We start from the raw sequence: 23,793 nt of genomic DNA on the forward strand, positions 1-23,793 counted from the left end.
AAAACAAAAAGAAAATAAAAGCAACAAACAAAAATACCAATTTGACTGTAGAGCTTATCTAGTAAATGTCTATTAAGCATCGAATTTGTGCCTGTTTCCCTGTCAGTAACCTATTTATCCATTAAAGTTCAACTCAAAGTCACCTGTGGGACCTTTCCTAATTTGTGTAGGCAGAGCTAGTTTCTCCTCTGCTTTAAAACAAAAGCTCTGTACTTTTTTGGAGCATTTATTACATTTCTTGAAATTTTGTATATGTTTATCTCCCCTATCTAACCTGTAAGATCATTAAAGAGAATCTTTTTTCCTAATTTCCAGTATTTAGCACAACAATATTTTCTCCAAATCTCCGGTATTTAGCACAACAATTGACAAAAAATAAGTATAGTCATGTGCTATATAACAATGTTTTGGTCAATGCCTATTTATGATGGTGATCTCATAAGATTATAATGGAGCCAAAAAACTCTTGTTGCTAGGGGTGTCTTGATAATCCTGGCCCTGTGTAGGCATAGGCTAATATGTATGTTTGTGTCTTGGTTTTAAACAAAAAAGTTTAAAGGTAAAAAAGGTATTTAACAATAGAAAAAACTTATAGAATAAGGAGTGTAGCCTAAGTTTACAGTATTTATAAGGTTCACAGTAGTGTACATTTATGTCCCGGGCCTTCACATTTAATCACCACTCACTTACTGACTCACCCAGAGCAAATTCCAGGTCTCTAGGTTCCACTTATGGTAAGTACCCTATTTAGTTGTACCATTTTTGAAATCTTTTATACCGTATTTTACTGTATTTTTCTGTGTGTAAATATACAAATATTCCCCGTTTTATAATTACCTATGGTATTCAAGAATAATGCCCAAATTCACTGGGTGGGGGAAATAGTTAATTACTTTTAATAGAAACAAATCCAGCGTTAAAAGTAGATGACAGGGTTGTTTTTCTTCAGAAAGTCATTATGACACAAAATGAGGCAGATAAAAGAAAAGCTCTGAAAATTAAGAAGAGATGTCAAAGACTTTTAATGAAACAAAAAAGTGGGATAGATTAGATTAGATAGTAGATTAGTGGCACAGTAGATTACTTGCAGAGCTGACTCTTTCACATTTCAGAGCAACCATTTGTCTTTGGCCCCTCTTCAGGGCTCTGATTGCCTTTGTTCTCTCTGCCCCTCTATCTTATTTTCCCGTGACTGTCTCTCCCTGGTCATGCAGTTGCCTCCAATCTGTCAGCTGTAAAGTTAGGAAACAATGCCTATAAAATTAATTTATCAAATTGTATTGACGACTGTTTGGTTTTCTTGTTGTCTTTCCCATATTTTAATTGGGATCATTGACTTTAATACCAAGAAATATTTAAATATTTGAGGTACCTGTAATCCCTGAAAGTGACCAAGGGAGTTAGCCATTTCCCTAGTCATGTGCCAAGTGGCTCATTAGGCTGACTTTGATTTGTAGCCAGTTATGGATGAATGGTGGCAGAATTTCCATTGTTGATGCTAAGGGTCTCAGCTATGAACAATTTAAACTTAAGGTGAAGAAACACAATATTTATTCAAAGAGAATTTTTCTGATTTCCTGATAATCAACTTGTGGAGACAAAGGTAGTCATTGTGACCCACTGAAAGGCTTATTGTGCAAGTAGAATCTTGTTGGATGACTTTTGTCACATGCTGTAGGACAGTTTGTTATTATCACCATCTGCCACCTCTTCCTTCTTCAGGGGATTGCTGAAGATTGAAAACAAATCAAGCACTTATCATGGAATTTGTGGAAATTAAGAAACCAAGACCTTTGCTTTCATGTTTATTAAAGAAGATCACTAAAGATATTGACTAGAGAATGCGATGTGCTATTTCAATTACATTTGTTATTCTTTCATTAGCAGGAATTTTGATTCTTCAAAGAAGTGGCTCACGTTTAATTTTAGGTGACCTGAAATAAATAACAGACATATGGTTATTAATTGCAATGGGTCATTTTCTTGGAAACATGTACATTTTCTGCATTTTAATGACAACTATTGGCTTAAAAATATATCTAGTTCAAGGACTGGGAAACCATCTGCTCAAGAACACTGAGTAGATATAAAAAGAAAGCAAAGGTCTTTAGTGGTAAGTATTGTCTGAAATATTTTGTTTCCTAGAACAGTCCTCTGGGTTCTAATTTAATCTTAGATAAGATTATTTTATATATATTAAATTTTAAATTATTATAGTAGATTAGATCTATAGTCTATGGTATAGACTATATTTCCTCAATTTATCTAGTAATTGACACATCATCCACTTTGTTTTTGATGTGATGAAATGACAGGGGTCACTGTTATAGGTGAAGCATGAAGCCTGTAAAATTTTTTACTATAATTTGACATTCAGAAGCTAAGTTTGGAGTTTTAGTATTAGAAAAATTACATGGTTCTCTAAGGACTAAGCTGAAGTCTACTTTAAACTCTAGGCCCATAAATTCATCTACTATGATCTTCACCTTGGTTACTCTGATTCAGTCCAAAATGCAGTTATTGACAATAGTATAAAGAGTTACAAACACTTTGTAAATAATATTTTAATAACATAGGGATTGTTTCTGTTACATCACAACAAAGGAGGGATTGAAAGTGCTGTGCTGGTTAGATCATGGAAGGGCACATATGTGTATCTGTGTGGACACACGTGACGGTATCTACCAGAGAAAAACATTAAAACAAATTGAAACTTAAAGGGGCCAACTGGGGACATAGTTAACATTTTTTTCCTTGAAATTATGGATTCCAAGCTGCAAACTTAAACTATGATTGTAACTATGTGTACTTACCACATATTTCATCTTCAATTTTATTGTGACTTTTCATTCTTGTCTATTTTTCGCTAGGAAGGGGAGTTGTAGGGACAGATTCAGGTATTGGAACAGGAAAATTTTGTCTAAACCATGGGAATCTTGGAAATGGAATTGGTGGAAATGGGCCAAATGGATATGGGTAAGGGAACACAAGAAACCCTGAAGAAAATTCATCGCTGTCACTGACCTGTTGAAAGAAAGAAGTTAAAGGGTTTATTTTACTTTTTACAAAGAAGAGAAATTAAACAGCTTTGCTTTTTAAATAATGGGCCTTTATTTTTAGGAAGAGACTTTAGAAGCTCTAAAATCCTTTATCCTTTCTGTGTGTACTATGGACGGGGAGTTTATTAATTTGCATCATTTAAAAATTATTTAGAGAGGTATGTTCGTGTATCTTTCCACTTCAAGGCAAATTTTTCTGGCAATTACTTCTTTACCTACAAGGCCAAGATGAATGTGGCATTGCAGTACCATAAAATTTCTCCCTTTGCCTTCATGCAAGTTCTTTACCCAAACCACATGTAGGAAACAACCTCTCTCTTTCAGTATTTCAGTTCCTTCTTCCTGCTTTCTTTCTCAATTATCTGTCGGTATCTCTATTAGTTTTTGTATTCTTAACTCTCTGTTTGTAGTTTTTGCGATAAAATCATGCCTTCCAGATAATAGGATTTCCATAAATAAAAACAAATCTTTAAATAAGGCTTTCCCTCTTAAATTTTATTTTCTTTTTATTAAACAATTTTAGTTAACTGTTTAGACTCATATAATCCATGAGCGAATTTGCCACTGGGAGGATCATCAAAGCTGGCCCACATCTCTTAATGCTCAGGTTTCATTTTCTACTTTTTTTGAAATGAGTTTCATAGAGCTCAGGCAGAGTGGAGGCCTGAGTTATTAGGCCAGATAAATCTAGTAAAAAATATTGTAACCCAAATCATCACAGAGTGATCCTGGATTTCAATCCGATTCTTACCGTGATATGAGATATGGAGATAATTTCCTTCCTATGGGCAGAGTTCAAATCCCTGAAGTCTAAACCTCTGTTGAGTGCTAATACCAAAAGCTCGTTATGAATCTCTCCACAGTTTGGGAGGTTTAGGTAAACCAATATCTTTAACAACAGTTATGAATATTTCACACATAAAACTTACATGTAAAAAAGAGAAAAGGTAACTTACACTTCTTTTTTCTCGTTCCTGGTCTTGAGAGACCTAACGGTCAAACAGTGAAATTAATTAAACTCATGCTCATGAAAACACACAAATAAATATATACATATGCATGAGGGAAATAATTTGACAATCTATTACCTAATATTGTCTCATAATAACCATTTTTTAAAATACTCAGAATTTGTCTAGAAAATGTAGAAGTGATTTTCCTGAAAAGTCTTAATATGTATTCTTAAATGGTTCAAATTCACCACTACACCAAAGATATGTGGAACTGAATTATGCACTGAATGGTATATGGTTTATAATATTTTCTGGAGTGTAATGATAAAAGGTTAGGTGTTAGGTATTCTTACAGAATACAGCATGCGAAGGAGAAAAAACCCTGAAGATTCATTAATCAAGACAAAATATACAGTCATGCATTGCCTAACAGCAGAGATAAGTTCTGAGAAATGGGTAGTTCAGTGATTTCATCATGCAAACATCATAGAGTGTACTTACATAAAACTAGATGGTATAGCCTACTACATACCTAGGCTAGATAGTATAGTCTCTTGCTCCTAGCCTACAAAACTGTATGGCATATTACTGTCCTAAATACTGTAGGCAGTTGTAACACAATGGTAAGTATTCATGTATCTAAAAATATCTAAGACATATCTTAACATAGAAAAAGTACAGTAAAAAATATAGTATAAAAGATGGAAAATGGTACACTTTATACCTATACACTTACATAGGTTACGTGCCATAAATAAAGCTTTCAGGACTGGAAGTTGCTCTGTGTGAGTTAGTAAGTGAGTTATTGCATATGAAGGCCTAGGACATTACTGTTTACTCCTGCGGACTTTGTAAACACTGTACACTTACAGTACACTAACCTTATAAAAACGTATTTTTCTTCCTTTGATAATAAATTAACCTTAGCTTACTATAACTATTTTACTTTAACTCTTTTGTAATAACACTTAGCTTAAAACAAACACATTTTACAGCTGTACAAAAATACTTTCACTCTTTATATCCTTACTCTATACGATTTTTCTTTTTTCTTTTTAAACTATTTTGTTTAAAACTGAGACACAAGCATATACATTTGCCTAGGCTTCCACAGGGTCAGGGTCATCAATATCACTGCCTTCCACCTCCCCATCTTGTCCTACTGGAAGGTCTTCAGGGGCAGTTAGACACGTGGAACTATCATCTCCTATGATAATAATGCTTTCTTATGAATACCTCCTGAAGGACGTGTCTGAGGCTGTTTTATAGTTAATGTTAAAAAAATAGAAGGAGTAAACTCTAAAATAATGATAAAAGCATAGTACAATAAATACACAAACCAGTAACATAGTTGTTTATTATTGTATTATGAACTGTGCATGATTTTTTGTGCTCTACTCTTATATGACTGACAGAGGGTAGGTTTGTTTACACCAGCATCATCACAAACACATGAACACATGACTAATGCATTGCCCTATGACATAATGATGGCTACGGTATCATTAGCTGGTAGGAGGTTTTCAACTTCATCATGATTTTTTTTTTTTTTTTAAGAGAGGTAAGATTGCTATGTTGCCCAGGCTGCTTTTGAACTTGTGGGCTCAAGTGATTCTTCTGCCTTGACCTCCCAAATTACAGGAAATACAGGCATAAGCCACTGCACTTGGTAGCTCTGTTATAATCTTATGGGACCATCCTTGTATATATGGTTCCTGGTTGACAGAAATATGTGGTACATGGTTATACATAAATATTTTAGAATGTAGAAATCGATACTTACTGGGAAACCAACAGCCACTGCCAGGATGGCTGTGATCAGAAGGAGAACTTTCTTCATCTGTAAAATGGAGTAAATAAAATAAAAAATAAGAAGAACTTTCATTTTATTCATAAACATCCTAGAAGTCAGCAAAAAGACTATGAATTCAAAAGATCCAGTTAAAGTACGAATTATTCGACAAATAGCTCTTTGAGTTTGAGCATGTCACTTAAAATCATAGGGAATCAATCTATTTGTTAATAAAGAACTTTTTAACGATCAAATAAAAGGAGCTTTGTAATTTCATAACTATATTACACTGGTTGCTTTAAAAATAAGCATTCACATATTATTTAAGAATAATAATTCCTGTGTAACAAATCTACACATGTATCCCTGAACTTAAAAAATAAAAGAATAATACTTCTATGTACTTGTAAAGTACATAGTTTCTGGAAGAAATAATGCATTGGTTTATACAGAGATCTAGTTTTGGAAGTAAGAATGTTAGTTCGGAAGTAAGAAGTAAGTTTGAATTTAGTGATCTCAGAAAGTTCAACATTCCTTATACTAATGTCCATGAAAGTAGTGTAGGTGACAGATTTATTTGCACTGGTTCCAGGCAACCCCAAAAAGTCCATGATGTGAAGAAGGATCTGTTTTCATGCCTGCTAATACAAAATCCATCCTGCAGTCCATGTATCAAAGAGTAATTTTGACTTTCAAGTTTTATTATTTAATAAATAATAAAGAACTTTTCCAAAGCATTTTGTTGTATTTTAATTTTCGCTGTAGATTCCTTATCATATCACACACACTGTTAAAATGTATCAGTTACAATATCATTAATATTATATTTGAGAAAACTGAGCTAAATTAAAGATTTATTCAATAATTTTATAATGGAGTACACAATGAAACATAGAACACTTGCATTTACAAATATTTGTCATTAATACAATAAACGTGCATATTACTGGATTTCAAATAATAATGGGAAATTTTCTGTATTGGATGGTATCATTAGGCATTAATCCTCTTCTTTGTCATGGTGTGAATGCAGTATATGCTAGAGAACATGTTGGGGGTTCTGGGAAAGGCAATCAAGTTAAAATGTGGATTAGCTATGGGACTTTTCTTGAAGTTTGCTTCATATTTGTTAATTTATTAGTTTATAACGTTTTTCTTGATAACTGATTAAGTATGAGATATTATTCTAGGTGTTGTGTATGTATAGGCACACCTCATTTTATTGCACTTCATACATATCTTGTTTTTTACAAATTGAGTGGCAATTTGTGGCAATCCGGCCTCGAGCAAGTCTATCAGCACCATTTTTCCAACAGCACATGCTCACTGCGTGTCTCTGTGTCATATTTTGGTAATCCTAGCAATATTTTGTAGTTTTCAGTATTATATTTTAATATCTATAAGACATTATAAATATGTAATAAGATTTTATTATACCTTTTATGGTGATCTGTGATGAGTGATCTTTGGTGGTATTACTTTGATCCAATTATTTGGGGCTGTTATGAGAAAAATAAGTGGCAAACTTATTTGACAAATGTTGTGAATGTTTTGATTGCTTCACTCACTGGCCATGCTCCCAGGTATCTCTTCCTCTCCTTAGGCTTTTCTATTTCCTGAGATATGACAATATTAAATTTGGGCCAGTTAATAACCCTACAATACCCTCTAAGTGTTCTAATGAAAGGAAGAGTCACATGTCTCCTACTTTACATCAAAAGGTAAAAATGATTTAGTGAAGAAGGAATGTCAAAAGTCAAGATAAGATGAAAGGGAGGATCTTGCAGCAACTAGTTAGTCAAGTTGTGAATGCAAAGGAAAAGTTTAGAAGGACGTTAAAACTGCTACTACAATGAACACAGGAATGACAAGAAAGTGAGAGTCTTGTTTCCAATAAGGAGAAAGTTTTAGTTGTCTGGATAGATCAAACCAGCCAGCACATTTTCTTAAGCAGAAGCCTAATCTAGAACAAGGCCCCTATGCTCTTTAATTACACAAAGCCCGAGAGATGTGAAGAAACTGCAGAAGAAAAGTCGGAAGCCAGCAGAGATTGGCTATAACATAAAAGTGCAAGATAAAGCAGCAAGTGTTGATATAGAGGCTGCAGCGTTATCCAGAAAATCTAAGAACACTGATGAAGGTGTCTACAATAAGTAATAGATTTTTATTGTGGATGAAACCGTCTTATTTTGGAAAAAGATGCCATCTAGAACTTTCATAGCTAAAGAGAAGGAAACATTGCCTGGCTTCAAAGCTTCAAAGGACAGGCTGACTCTTTTTAAGGGATATAGCTGGTTTCCTAAATTGAAGCCAATGCTCATTTATCATTTCAAAAATCCTAGTGCCATTAAGAATTATACTAAATCTACTCTTCCTGTGCTCTATGGATGGAACAACAAAGCCTAGATGGCAGTACATCTAGCACAGCATGGTTTACTAAATGTTGTCAGCTCACTTCTTAGGAAAAAGTATTTTTTTCAAAATATTACTGTTCATTGAAAATGCACCTGAGCCCCCAAGAACTCTGAAGCAGATGTTCAAAGCGATGAATGTTGTTTTCATGCCTGGTAACACAACATCCATTCTGCAGCCCATGGATCAAAGAGTAAATTTGACTTTCAGGTTTCATTATTGAATAAATACATTTTGTTAGGCCAAAGCTGGCAAAGATAATGATTTCTTCGATGGACCTGGGCAAAGTAAATTAAAAACCTTCTGTAAAATATTCACCACTCCAGATGCCATTAAGACCATTTGTGATTCATAGGAAGAGGCCAAAATATCAACATTACAGGAGGTTGGGAGAAGTTGATTCCAACTCTTGTGGATGACTTTGAGGAATTCAAGACTTCAGTGAAGGAAGTAACATGCAGATGTGGTGGAAATAGCAAGAGAACTAGAAGTGAAGCTTGAACATGTGACTTAATTGCTTCAATCTAATGGTAAAACTTGAGTGAATGAAAAATTGCCTCTTATGGATGCGCAAAGGAAGTGGTTTCTTGAGATGGAATCTACTCCTGGTGGAGACACTGTGAAATATTTTTCAAATGACAGTAAATGATTTAAAAACATAAACTTAATGGATAAAGCAGTGGCAGGGTTTTCAAGGATTGAGTCCGATTTTGAAAGAAATATTGTGGGCAAAATGCTTCACGTGCTCCAAAATGCTACAGCATCGCATGCTACTGAGAAATCTTTTGTGAAAGGAAGAGTCAATCCATGTGTCAAACTTTGTTGTTGACTTATTTTAAGAAACTGCCACAGCCACCTTAGCCTTCAGAAACCATCACCCTGATCAGTCAGCAGCCATCAACATCAAGGCAAGACCCTCTACCAGCAAAAAGATTATGACTCAGTGAAGACTGAGATAATTGTTAGTACTTTTGAGCAATAAAGTATGTTTTAATTAAGATTTTTATGTTGTTTTTCTAGACATACTGCTATTATGCTTAACATATAATGCTATAGTGTAATCATAACTTTTATGTACATTGGGAATCCAAGAAATTCACTTGACCTGCCTAACTGTGATACTCATTCTATGGTGGTGGTTAAGAACTGAATCTGCAGTATCTCTGAAGTTTTCCTGTAATATCAGTTTGGAAAGTCCCTGATTTATGGATCTTTTAATCTCACTGTTACATTGTTATAGGTAAATACATTACAAAGTTTTCTAAAGATTATTTAATTTAATATTTTACATTGAGGAAAATGCTCATTTTTAATGTCATTATCATTTTGAAGTACCTTTGAGATAGTGGAGATTCTAGGGAAATTTTATCACCTTTTGATGTTTCCTATATATCTATAAGACAAAAGAACACAGTGTAAAAAATGTAGCAACAGTTTGATCTCTGCCTTTATTTTCTGATGTTAATCAAAATTTGAATTCAAATTCAAAAAAGTACCAGAAAATCTAATAATTTTTGGAAGACAGGAATGTAAAATTCCAGTCAAGTTCAGACTTCTACAGGCAGATTGTTAATGTAGGAATCAAGAGTAAAAAATTATACAAACACATGCATACACTCACACATTCTCACAGACACATGCATACATATACATATACATAGTCTACTTTCGATGTGCACAGCATTGTGGTGGGCGCTTTCATGGATACAATGAGAAAGCATAATTTTTTCCACATGAGACTTCCACATGGAAGACAGTTACAGACATTTCTACAATGCAATACAAAGTGTGATATATACCATATGAAGAAATTGCAAAATATTGGGAGTATTTAGAAGAAGAAAGAGACAGGTTGAGGAAATAGTTTTAGAGAGGATAGAATTCAAGCAGGGCCTTTACAATTTCTTTCAACGGGTTTCAAGAATTATTTAAAACTACATTAAGCAAAGAAATAAATAAACCACATCACAGACTCTTCCAGATCATATCTTAGAGTCAGGACATAGCATAATTATCAGATATCTCCTTTTATTTTTATACTTATCAAGTCATGATACCCATGGCAGTTTATTGCTGTGTGCTATAGAATAAATGATACCCCAGATAAATTAGATGCTTCTTCTTAGAAAATTAATTTTATTCAAGAATTTATGGGAAAGACAAATGACTTTTATATTAAAATCAGCATAAAATGTTATGGAATGGAATGTAAGTATTCATATATTTTAAAGATAAAAGAGGAGGCCAAAGAAATTGGCTCTTGCTCAGACGTTAGAGAATCTCTGGCGGTGCATGTTCCCTCTCTTTGCTGACCTGATGGCCACAAAGTTAAAAATAAACCTGAGGCTCTGTTGTCTCACTCTGTCCGCACTCTCCCCAACCAGGATTCCGCTCCTACAAATATTCGTTTATGGTCACTCTAAAATAAATATTTACTACAACAAGATAGTGATTTAAAAAAAAAAGTTTTGCAAACAGAATACTAAAAATGATTTTCTAATTACTGTCTACAAATTCAAGCAACCATTACATGACAGTCTCAATAATTTAAATTTTTATGATTTAAAGAAAAATATATGGAGAGATGTTATATATTTATATTTACAAAATAGATATACAATCTTAGTTTACAATGATATTTAAGACCTTTCTTACCTCAAACGTTTCAGTCAGTTCTTTGTCTCTGACGCTGTTATAAGAAGTGACAAGTGTCTGGCCCTGGAATATTGTAGCTGTTTTATATACTCGAAGGTATAATGGATTGGAGAAATCTGTGGCTTAAAGGCTTCTCCCATAGGATCAGTTATTACTCATCAACTATCACACTATGTTGAAATTGGGGAATAACCAAAGTTTAGTTTCATAGAAACTACCAAATACCAAAATCTTTTGTGTTTTTTTCCTCCAAATTTTGTGTCTTGTATATTTGAAGCTTATCACTTTACATGTTGTTGTTCCGTTGTCTACTCTCACAATTTTTTTCCTTTACTTCCCACAATTTAAAATATCTCCAAGCATTTTACCGGTATTGATTATAATCTATTGCAAAGCATATTTGATAGTGCTGGAATCTTAAGAAAATAGAAAATCTAAAAAGCATTAAAGATGGGATTAAAATCTTTTGCATGATTCTGCTTTCAGCTTCTTCATTTTATTATCAGGATTAGAGCTTCATAGATGAGTGAATTGTATTTTTGGAGCACCACAGCATCTTGTTTACCTTATGGAACACTATACTCTGTTTCTCAACTAAAAATTCACTTGCAACAGAAAGTGTATCATCGTTAAGTGCTGGACTAGAAACTAGAGCCCACAAAACATTCAAGAATTACCTTAAATATGCATGCATATTGTATATGCCTTTTTCAAGAGTCATAAAATTTGAGCTTTAACTCATTTGAGCGCTTTCAAGAATATTCTATTATTGAGTTCAAGTTCTACTTCAAAAGAGGTTATATAGTTCAGATTATAGTAGTAGTGCATCAAAGTCCCTTTTCTTCTTTTTATTTTTTCTAGAAATCAGTTCTCAAGGGAACTCAGAAAAATAATAACAGCTAAGTTTTTTTGAGAATTTCAAGTGCTGAAGCACAAATTTAAATGCTTTATATAAATAATATAATTAAATCCCCCAAACCACCTTAAGAGGAAAGTACTATGATCAACACCATCCCATTCTGAGACTGAGAAGCGAGAATATTAGTAATCAGTTTGGGTATTATAACTAGTCTCTGGCAGATACTGAATTGAGCACCAGCCATTAAGTTCTAAAACCCACATAACTAGTGCCTTATACTGTCATTGTAACAGAAGGTGAGAAAAATCAGCACAAAGTCAGAGAAACATTAAACTTCCTTTACCTCTAACTTAACGTTTAATCTTATCTCAGTGATTTAAAGAAAACTACCTGAATCAGAAACTTAACATATTAAACCTGGTACGTTATTGTATATTGTTTTCTGTTTTGACCAATTTGACAGTACATTTCCCCAGGGCTGGGGATTACAGATGTGTGTGTGTGTGTGTGTGTGTGTGTGTGTGTGTGTGTATTATCCATTTCCTTACCTAAAACCTGTCTTTCAATGTGTTTTACTTCAATTTCTTTTATCTGAAATTGCTCTAATAGAGGTTGGCAATTGCTACTGAATTGTGAAAACCATAAATGATTTTCTGTCCTTGTGTTACTTCAATTCTTTTGACATTTAACTGTGACTATTCCCATCTAGAAATCTATTTTTCTCTTCCTTGGATTCTTTAAGCCAGTTTTTCATGTTCTTTTTCTTTTAGTAGCAACCATAGGTCTTATTTTCTGATTCTTTTTCTTTGATTTATTATACTTGACAATTTATTTTCTTACTCTTCACTTTCTCTTATAATATAATCTACTTCTGACTCCTTAAGCTCTGCCTTCAGCTAAAACTCTTCTCTAATTACCCACAGTCTTGTATCCAACTGAACAAGCATCAAAACATCAAACCCAACCTATTGAAAACCTAGCTTACTATTTTTCCCTCTTAATACGATCCTCACTTTTATGTAATCTCTCAGCTGATGATCATCAATCACTCAGTTATCCAAGCAATCAATCTAAGACTCATCCTGTTTTTTTCTTGTGCCTTCTCTTCCACATCAAATAGTCGTTAACGTTTTCCTTCTTATAATGCTCTGGAATAAATCTCTTCCATCTTCTTTGTCTTTTCCTTAGTTTGGTTTCTCATTCTCTCCTAGAGTGTTATAGTAGCCTCTTATATAGAGTCCCTGTCGCCAGTATTTTTCTCTTCAAGCTATCTTGCACAGCAATGCTATAATGATCCTTAAAGTGGCTTTCAAAGTTTTAAAAATAAAAGCCACAGTAAAATATGCATTATATGTCATAACTCAGTCTGCACAAACACACATACACACACAACTAGGACAAGGATTTAATAAAATAATTTTTATATTGTTTACATGAGGAACATACTGAAATTTTCATTTTTTTCAGGTATGTTCTAATCTAGTTTCTTACATGTCTTTCATTCTATTCTAATTTATATCTCTTAAATTCTAGTAGTGACCCACAAAATTCATTTCTCAATGGAAAGAGAAGGATTTAAATAGTGGCAGAATACTAACAATCTAGAAAACGAAATAAACTGCTCATTGTATTATTCTTACTCACTTGAAGGTTTAAATTTTTAAAAATACAATATTGGGGAAAATTATTTTACTGAAACATTCTCTTCCTCATTGGCTTCTAAGCTCCATTAGGGCAAGGATAATGCATTTTAAATTCTTAGGTGTTGGATACCTAGCATAATGATTGCCCCATAACAGGTAATTAATAAACATTTGTTGTGCAAAAATATGCATTTGACTAGTTCCTAATATACTTGGAAAAACAAGAAGGAATTGTGTTTTGAAAGGAATAAGAAGATCAGAGGACTCCATTCTAGAAAAAGAAAGGCTAATTTGTATGAACAATTGAAGTTGTTGTAATGGAGTTCACTGGACAACTACCCAATACTTTCTGTTGCTATTGTTTGTAATATAATTTTGCCCCGATGGATAAAAATATGACTTAATATGAAAATATCCCAGGATTTTGTATAAAAAGCATTCTTTTTCAGTTACATTAAAAAAAAGTTTTCAGAAATTAAGGTCGATCCTTATCCATGTGCAAACATGTAGGCAAACCATGAGACTCAGTTTTCATACCTTGGTGTATAACTAAAGATATTTTAAATATTTAATTTAATATGTTGACTTCATAATATTAAATGTTGTGTCGTGCACATTGCAGATAGTAAATAATTGTCAGCTGTATTGAAGGAATATTCCTCTCTTAGCCATGTTTTTATCTTCAAAGAAAATAAAAATTGCTAGTTTTTCAGGACAATCTCCCTTTACAGATTATTTTAACAGTGAATTTGAGTAACTGAGGAAGAGAATAAACAGTTTTCATTGAACATTCCCTAGTTATTAGCTACACTTGAAATGACCTTTGTGGTTCATTTTCAAGGTGAAGCTGTCAGCTCTGGATTTGTGGAAGGTTTGTATTCTTTTCCTCAGAAAAGTACTTTGATATAAAAATCCAACAAAAAGAAGCTATACATTTCTTATGTTCATTCGTCTTTCCTGTATAGAACTAGATTCCAGTGAGCACTTTTTCCTTTCTTGATCTTTGTCTCCCATCTGTGTTGGCCCACAAATAGTTCTGATCAAGCCGGGAGGTTGTTGCCTAAATCTGTGACTATCCTGTTACTAAAATTCTAGCCACCATGAGGCAGTAGGAATAATGAAGTCAAGGATGGGTAGCTCTAAGCTAAATGAGTTAGGACGAACTACAGATTTCACAGATAAGACTATGTTTAGATATTTAAATCTTCATCTTTATTAGTTGTAAGTGGACAAATCAGGCTTTCTGAGTCTCAATTTTCATCTCTAAAGGGAATTGTCTCTGGAATTGAGAATAAAATGAAATGAAAGGTGTAAAAGCACTAATCATGTGTCTGACACCATTAATGGTGGTTTCTGCAGCATCAGAGGCATTGGCTCAGGATATCCTTTAAGTGTAGCTTTCAGTAGATCAGACTTCTTGCTGCCACCCATTTTCAGGGGTCCTCAGATACATAGGTTCTCTGGCTAATCTAAAGGTATATGAAAGCCACTTAAGTAGTAACTGGAATAAGATAGGGGCTTAATATGTTAATTAAATCTGAATGTAAGTAGGCAAATTCTGAAACCAAGCAGTGTCAGGTAAGGGTAATTATTCTTTCTGGTTGGCAATCTGGTTTTGTGACCTCCACACAACCTCCCAGTATTGTCTAACTAACTGTAATCCTGGCTGAACTTATGCAGTAGAAGCTGGGGTTGCTTTCTTGTGTGAATCTTAATTCAATTGGCAAGAATGCAAAATATAGAAAAGCCTAACAATGTAAAAGTTACAGCTACAAAAATCCCCTCTGCAAATTCTTTAGTACATGATTGTCCTTAAAAGGCAAGGGCAATTGAAGGAACAGCAACCAGGATGTTTTACTGGAAAGAAAAGTTGTGAGTGGCTTCACAGGAAAGAGGTTGGACATGTTATATGAAAAAGTCATACATTTATTTGGGGGGATTCAGATGGAAGAAGTAAAAACTAATTTGTCAAGGTATTAAATTACTCTATAAGAAAAACTTTTTAAAGAACGAAAACATCCATCTATGCAGATATTCAAGGAGTGGATAGATGACCAGAGGCTGAATTACAGCAGAGGGGATTTTCGTGTAGCCATTGGAATTTATTAAATGAACTCTCTGTAATTCCCCTTTCAACCATTATATTCTCAGACTGGGTGTTACAGGGATGAGAATTATTTACTGGAAGAGGTTAAGCAACTTACTAAATACAAAGGCACCATTATCATTAAAGGATTAGACATTAGTACTAGGGAAATGCCCACTATGGGAAGCCTTAGCAGTGGACTCACTCACTATTACAACAATAAGAGAGCAGAAATATTTTATTTCATATCTTTTGGCCTATGGATTTTGCAAAAATTCAAAGCATGCATACCTTTTAGGCAATCATCCTTCTCTTCTGTGAATTGGAAACCGTGATAAATGATCTGACCTTTACCAGGCTCACATATATGTCAATACTAAGGAGCAATTCTTAATTTTAAAAAGCCTGTGAGAGACTTTCTAAGAGAATAAATACAAATTAATCCATGAATTCTCATTAAAACCTCTCCTAACATTATGAGTTCAACTAAAAGTCAACTTAGCATCTGTGGATTCCTACAAAATAATTAGAACCCTGTGTGTCAATGTTGTAGAATCTGAAGAGCTGTCAATTCCTGAATCTCTAGGGCATACTTGGCCCCAGCTGTAAAAAGGGAAGTAGTTGCAGAGTTCTTATGCCCAGATTTCTTACTAACCACTGCCAGAGCCACTACCAGACAGCCCTATGTCCACCATACTGCTCACTAAAATGGGCTCGGCTTACATTGGCACCAACTATGTGCTTCATAAATATTGAGTGAAGGATTTAAGCTCCTCAGTACCTGTCTTGGACATTTCTTAGTGCTTTTTTTTTTTTGTCATTTATATCATAGCTTGAAGCCTGAAGAGCAACAGCTGAGAAGCCCTGCTTGTTAACTGTCCCCCACACTCATAACATATGGTTTTACCAGTATAATTTGAATGTATATCAAGTTTTATTAATAATTTTATATACCTCATGGCTTAAGTGGTAGAAAGGTCTATATTTTGTATATATTACAAATTGCCTATGTAACCTTTTCCTAAACTTCTCTTTCTCTTTGCAAAATATATAATATCTCCATTTAAAACTAATATTGCTTTAAATATGAATCCACCAAAAATTAAAGACCCCTTTCTACACACTATCATATATATTTTCTATAATGTTTGACTAGACCATAAGTATTTTGATATAAAACATGTTTTATTGTACTGGTGCCACGTCTGTATTACACAGAGCTCTGTCAACAGTCTTCCTGTGACTCTGCTGAGTAGATATTTTTCCCAGTTGCAAGCTTCTTTTGCAGAGTTTAAGAGAGAGGCCTGAGGAGTCATGCATATAGATCTGAATCATGCCCATCTAGATTTAACTTGAGCAAATCTCTTAACCTTTTACAATCATTTAGTTTATTTTTTTTTGAGAAGGATTCTCACTCTGTCGCCCAGGCTGGAGTGTCGTGGCATGATCTCAGCTCACGGCAACCTTTGCCTCCTGGTATTAAGTAATTCTCTGTCTCAGCTTCCAGAGTAGCTGGGATTACAGGCACCTGCCACCATGACCAGCTAATTTTTGTGTTTTTAATAGAGATGGGGTTTCACCATCTTGGCCAGGCTGGTCTTGAACTCTTGACCTCATGGTCCACCCACCTCGGCCTCCCAAAGTGCTGGAATTACAGATGTGAGCCACCATGCCTGGCGAAACATTTAGTTTTTTCCACATTAAAATGACAGTAACATGTTTTCCTATTTGCCACATAGCAGCAATAATTTAAACAAAAACGATGCTTTCTATATGGCAGTGTGTTGACGTCAAAAGTACAAACTTCAACTGCTAGTCTCCTTTGGGTATATATCTGATCTTCACCACATTAATTGTCCAAACTTTTAAGTTTTTGTCCCGTTGTTTTTATCTTTGAATTATCTAAGTATAAGAAGTCTTTTTTTGCATTTAACAAAGATTCTAATTACACTAAATCCTAAGGGATTCATATAATTAGATAATGACCTGCTAGGTGTACATTATTTAAGGTAACATTGTCAAAATGCTTATGAAACCGACAAGCACTTTTTTATATACACACCCCTCCCCCACACACAAGCAAGTGTATGTACATGCACACACATTCACCATAGATGTACACAGGATAAATTATAAAATTGCCCCATTTTACAGGTGAAGAAAATGTGCTTAGAAAGTTAGGTATTTAAGGTTACAAATCTATAAACTGCGTAACTGGAATTCAGAATTAATCAGTTCCTAACCACAAAACACAGAACATGAAATGAATTAGGGGAAAGTCCACCTAGTGAATCACAGTGGGATGGCAAAAATTTTAAATAATTTCATTAGCTATTATTTTAAAAACAATTTTTTATAATGAAAGAGAGGTTTCATTCAAATATATTTAAACAAAAGACTAGTTGACAACGTAGTTTTTTAGTTTTATATGCTTTAAATAATAACTATATATTTTAAAAGGTGGTACTTTTTGATTGAGACAAGTGAAGTTTTGAAACTAACCAATTTTTTATTTTTTTATTTTTATTTTTTAGACGAAGTCTCACTCTGTCACTGGGCTGGAGTGCAGTGGTGTGATCTTGGCTCACTGCAGCCTCCGCCTCCTGGGTTCAAGCGACTCTCCTGCCTCAGCCTTCCGAATGGCTGGGACTGGAGGTGTCCACTGTCACGTCCCCCAGCTAATTTTTGTATTTTTAGTAGATACCAGGTTTCACCGTGTTGGCCAGGATGGTTTCAATCTCTTGACCGCATGATCTGCTCGGCTCGGCTTCCCAACACAATTCTTAATAAAATTTGATATGATATAGAAATTGTTTTGGTAGACTTTTCATGTCTTATGATTTGTAAGACTTATAAATTAGTTCGTGACTGGCCAGCTGTTGACCTTTGCCATTTAAGTTTCGAAATTATGGATAGAATCAGGTTGTTTCCAAAGTAGTTTATATTTGGTAATTCATTAAACATTTATCGTGTTTTAATTAAATGCCAGACACTAGCATAGCACTGTAATACAATATTCAGGGAAGACATCGTCCATGCCTTCCTAGAGCCATAAGAGGCTATAAAGCTTCTTAGACAAATTGAACAAAAATAACAATAGAATTTCTATGTGAAATGACTGAGGAAGTTCAGTACTATAGAAATACACAAAAGTAAAGATGTGAAAGTCAATAAGGCACCAGCCAAATTAAGAGGATCAAGAGCAATGCTCCAGACAGAGGAAACAGAGTGTGAAATTTTGGAGATCACGGGTACAAGGCATATTCCACGGAGTATAAAGGAATTTACTTTGGCTAGAGTGTAATAATCAACGAAGGTAAATGGCAAACCATTTATCACCAGGACCAAGTGATTATGGACCTTTTAAGCCAAATAAAACATTTTGAAATTTAAACAGAGACCAATTGGAAGGTATTGAATGGTTTTAATGAAGGGAGGAACATGGTTAGGCTTCCGTTTCTGAATGGATCATTCTATGTTAGAAGACTGACCATGAAAGCATTGTATATCTTGATCCTCCCAAGCAAGGAGGGTGACCTTTAGGAGAGTTGTGACAATGAAGATAAAGAGAAAGAGATTGAAGAGATACTCATGAGAGAAAACCTTCAGAATATAGACTTGCATCCTTTGGTAATGACGAAGCTTATATTGACCTAAAACTTTCTGTTACTAATAATGATAAACTCTGGACAAAGTAAGAAAAACAACACTTTGAAGGCATTGAACAGTGATGGAATATAGGCAGAAACTCAAGGAAATTAATTTTTGAGAGAAATGTCAGATAAACATTTATTTGTGTTTCCGTTTGTAGGCATTTCCCAACTTCAGAGTTGAGGGCAGAAACTTCAAGAAGGAAGTCACAGTCTTTTTAGCCTGAGGCATCAAAAGAGAGAGTTTGGGAATGGCTGAGGGAGAAAGTCCCATAAAGGTGAGAACTTCTAAATTAGGAGCCTTGAAATCTGTGTATGTATTTCTCCCAAATCCTTGGCTGACCCATAAAATATGCACATGCAAGACAAGATATTAAGGATCCCGGGGGAAATCAATAGCTGGAAAACTAAAACAAAACAAAACAAAACAAAACAAAACAAAAAAACAACAAAAAAACTGAGCAGTCATTTCAGCAGTTTCTTTTGCAGTGGAGATGAGCAAGCAGTTAGAGTCCTACCTACCCGGAGGAAACTGATAAGCATTCCTGGCTTTTTATTGAACCTGATAAGCATCCTTGGCTTTTTATTGAATCTGATAAACATCCCTGGCTTTTTACCAGAAAAGCAACCTTGTAACTGCAAACACCATGTTGATAGAATTGAATTTTGCTCTAGCACTAAGGGTAAAAGTTAAATAAGAATATGAATAAGTAAAATAAACTGCAGGCCATTTTCTTAAGTGAAGCAACTCAGAAACAGAAAATGAAATACCACATGTCCTCACCTATTAGTGGAAGCTAAATAATGTGTGCATATGGGCATAGAGTATGGAATAAGAATTTGTGGATTTTTTTGTGTTTATTCTCTTAGAAAGTCTCTCAAACCCTTTTTAAAATTAAAAATTTCTCCTTAGTATTGACATACATGCAAGCCTGGTAAAGGTCAGATCATTTATCGTGGTTTCCAATTCACAGAAGAGAAGGATGATTGCCTAAAAGGTATGCATGTTTTGAATTTTTGCAAAATCTATAGGCCAAAAGACATGAAATAAAATATTTCTGCTCTCTTATTGTTGTAATAGTGAGTGAGTCCACTGCTAAGGCTTCCCATAGTGGGCATTTCCCTAGTACTAACGTCTAATCCTTTAATGATAACGGTGCCTTTGTATTTAGTAAGTTGCTTAACCTCTTCCAGTAGATAATTCTGATCCCTGTAACACCCAGTCTGAAGATATTATGGTTGAAAGGGGAATTACAGAGAGTTCATTTAATAAATTCCAATGACTACACAAAAATCCCCTCTGCTGTAATTCAGCCTCTGGTCATCTATCCACTCCTTGAATATCTGCATAGATGGATGTTTTCGTTCTTTAAAAAGTTTTTCTTATAGAGTAATTTAATACCTTGATAAATTAGTTTTTACTTCTTCCATCTGAATCCCCCCAAATAAACGTATGACTTTTTCATATAACATGTCCAACCTCTTTCCTATGAAGCCACTCACAACTTTTCTTTCCAGTAAAACATCCTGGTTGCTGTTCCTTCAATTGCCCTTGCCTTTTAAGGACAATCATGTGCTGAAGAATTTGCAGAGGGGATTTTTGTAGCTGTAACTTTTACATTGTTAGGCTTTTCTATATTTTGCATTCTTGCCAATTGAATTAAGATTCACACAAGAAGGCAACCCCAGCTTGTACTGCATAAATTCAACCAGGATTACAGCTTGTTAGACAATACTGGGAGGTTGTGTGGAGGTCACATAACCAGATTGCCAACCAGAAAGAATAATTACCCTTACCTGACACTGCTTGGTTTCAGAATTTGCCTACTTACATTCAGATTTAATTAACATATTAAGCCCCTATCTTATTCCAGTTACTACTTAAGTGGCTGTCATACACCTTCAGATTAGCCAGCGAACCTACGTATCTGAGGACCCCTGAAAATGGGTGGCAGCAAGAAGTCTGATCTACTGAAAGCTACACTTAAAGGATATCCTGAGCCAATGCCTCTGATGCTGCCAAAACCACCATTAATGATGTCAGACACATGATTAGTGCCTTTATACCTTTCATTTCATTGTATTCTCAATTCCAGAGACAATTCCCTTTAGAGATGAAAATTGAGACTCAGAAAGCCTGATTTGTTCACTTACAACTAATAAAGATGAAGATTTAAATATCTAAACACAGTCTTATCTGTGAAATCTGTAGCTCTTCCTAACTCATTTAGCTTGGAGCTATCCATCCTTGACTTCATTATTCCTACTGCCTCATGGTGGCTAGAATTTTAGTAACAGGATAGTCACAGATTTATGCAGCAACCTCCTGGCTTGATCAAAACTACCTATGAGCCAACAGAAATGAGAGCCAAAGATCAAGAAAGCAAAAAGTACTCACTAGACTCCAGTTCTGTGCAGGAAAGATGAATCAACATAAGAAATATATAGCTTCTTTTTGTTGGGTTTTTCTTTCAAAGTACTTTCCTGAAGAAAATAATACAAACCTTCCACAAATCCAGAGTTGACAGCTTCACCTTGAAATGAACTACAAAGGTCATTTCAAACGTATCTTAATAACTTGAGAATGTTCAATGAAAACTGTTTATTCTCTTCCTCAGTTACTCAAATTCACTGTTAAAATAATCTGTAGAGGGGGATTGTCCTGAAAAACTAGCAATTTTTATTTTCTTTGAAGATAAAAATATGGCTAAGAGAGGAATATTCCTTCAATACAGCTTATAATTATTTACTATCTGCAATGTGCATGACACAACATTTAATATTACGAAGTCAACATATGAAACTGAATATTTAAAATATATTTAGTTATACACAAAAGGTATGAAAACTGAGTCTTATGGATTGCCTACATGTTTGCACATGGATAAGGATTGGCCTTAATTTCTGAAAACTGTATTTTTTTATGTAACTGAAAAGAATGCTTTTCATACAAAATTCTGGCATAAATATTTTCATATTAAGTCATATTTTTATCCATTGGTGCAAAATTTTATTATAAACAATAGCAACAGAAGGTATTGGGCAGTTGTCCAGTGAACTTCATCATAACAACTTTCAATTGTTCATACAAATTAGCCTTTCTTTTTCTAGATTAGAGTCCTCTGATCTTATTCCTTTCAAAACACAATTCCTTCTTGTTTTCCCAAATATATTAGGAACTAGTCAAATGCATATTCTTTGGAAAACAAGTATTTATTGATTACCTATTATAGGACAATCATTATGCTAGGTGTCCAACACCTAAGAATTTAAAATGCATCATTCTTGCTCTAATGGAGCTTAGGAGCCAATGAGGAAGAAAATGTTTCAGAAAAATAATTTCCCCCAATATTTTATTTTAAAGTATTTTAAACCTTCAAATGAGTAAGAATAATACACTGAGCAGTTCATTTCATTTTCTAGATTGTTAGTATTCTGCCACTATTTAAATCTTTCTCTTTTCATTGAGAAATGAATTTTTTCGGTCACTACTTGAATTTAAAGATATAAATTAGAATAGAATGAAAGACACGTAAAAAACTAGTTAAAATATAACATCCCTGAAATAAAATTGAAAATGTTAGTATGTTCCTCATGTACACAAGATAAAAATCATTTTATTAAACTCTTGTTTCAGTTGTGTGTGTGTGTGTGTGTGTGTGTGCAGATTGATTTATGGCATATATGGCAAAATGCATTTTTCTTTTTACTGTGGCTTTTGTTTTAAAACTTTGAAAGCTACTTTAAAGGGCATTATAGGGTGACTGAGGGAGATAGCTTGAAGAGGAAAAATACTGGGAATAGGGACTCTAAGTAAGAGGTTACTGTAACACTCTAGGACAATGAGAAACGAAACTAAGGAAAAGACAAAGAAGTAGAAGAGATTTATTCAAGGACATTACAAGAAGAAAAAAGTAAATGACCATTCGATGTGGAAGAGAAGGCACAAGAAAAAAACAGGATGAGTCTTAGATTGATTGCTTGGATAACTGAGTGATTGATGCTCATCAGCTGAGGGATTAAATAAAAGTGAGGAGCATATAAAGAGGGATAAATAAGTTAGGTTTTGAATAGGTTGGGTTTGATGTACCATCAAACTTCTAAATGGATTATTCAGTTGGATACAGAAATAGAAAATGAAATACCACATGTCTTCACTTACTAGTGGAAGCTAAATAATGTGTATACAGGGACATAGAGTATGGAATAATACTCAGAAAAGTGGGATTGTGGGAGAGGGCTGAGGGGTGAGAACTGACTTAATGGTCACATTGTACCTTATTTGGCTGATAGTTACACTAAAAGTCCAGACCTATCACTACACAATATATTCATGAAGCAAAAGTGCTCTGGTGGTACTTAAAAATATGCAAATAATTTTTTTTTAAAGGTAATACAAAACAAAACAAAAACCTCCACAAGAACAGTATGAGCAATGCAACATTCTTCAGAGGAAGATGAAAGAATACAGGGTTTCTATATTATCATTTACAAAGTCAAGCATACAGTCCAAAGTAAAACTAAAACAAAACAAAAACCTTACATATATGACAGAAACAAGCGAATGTGACCTGTTCTTGAAAGCAAAAATCATTCAGTATAGATCCATAGACAACCTACATATTGAAATCAGCAGATAAAAACTTCAACCGGGCTCCAACCATTCCAAGGTGCCTAAATAGGA

General features: G+C 34.2%; 1 protein-coding gene across 2 annotated transcripts; it reads right to left on the bottom strand.

The window, feature by feature from the left end:
- Nucleotides 1-1,791: 1,791 nt before the first annotated feature.
- FDCSP (follicular dendritic cell secreted protein) lies at nucleotides 1,792-10,964 on the bottom strand. 2 transcript variants are annotated; one of them, XM_033215984.1, is made up of 6 exons: nucleotides 10,872-10,947; nucleotides 9,552-9,609; nucleotides 5,796-5,852; nucleotides 4,016-4,048; nucleotides 2,814-3,024; nucleotides 1,792-1,934 (listed from the first exon to the last, which is right to left on the bottom strand). In XM_033215984.1, exons 3-5 carry the CDS (start codon nucleotides 5,850-5,852, stop codon nucleotides 2,857-2,859), a joined length of 258 nt encoding a protein of 85 aa, XP_033071875.1. In that variant the 5' UTR covers nucleotides 9,552-9,609; nucleotides 10,872-10,947; the 3' UTR covers nucleotides 1,792-1,934; nucleotides 2,814-2,856. The 2 variants fall into 2 exon arrangements, with proteins under 2 accessions (XP_033071875.1, XP_033071874.1); XM_033215983.1 differs by lacking the exon at nucleotides 9,552-9,609 and having other exon boundaries at nucleotides 10,872-10,964.
- Nucleotides 10,965-23,793: the final 12,829 nt, after the last annotated feature.

The sequence above is a fragment of the Trachypithecus francoisi genome, unplaced genomic scaffold, assembly GCF_009764315.1.
Source record: "Trachypithecus francoisi isolate TF-2019V2 unplaced genomic scaffold, Tfra_2.0 Lachesis_group1, whole genome shotgun sequence".
Lineage (NCBI taxonomy): Eukaryota > Metazoa > Chordata > Mammalia > Primates > Cercopithecidae > Trachypithecus > Trachypithecus francoisi.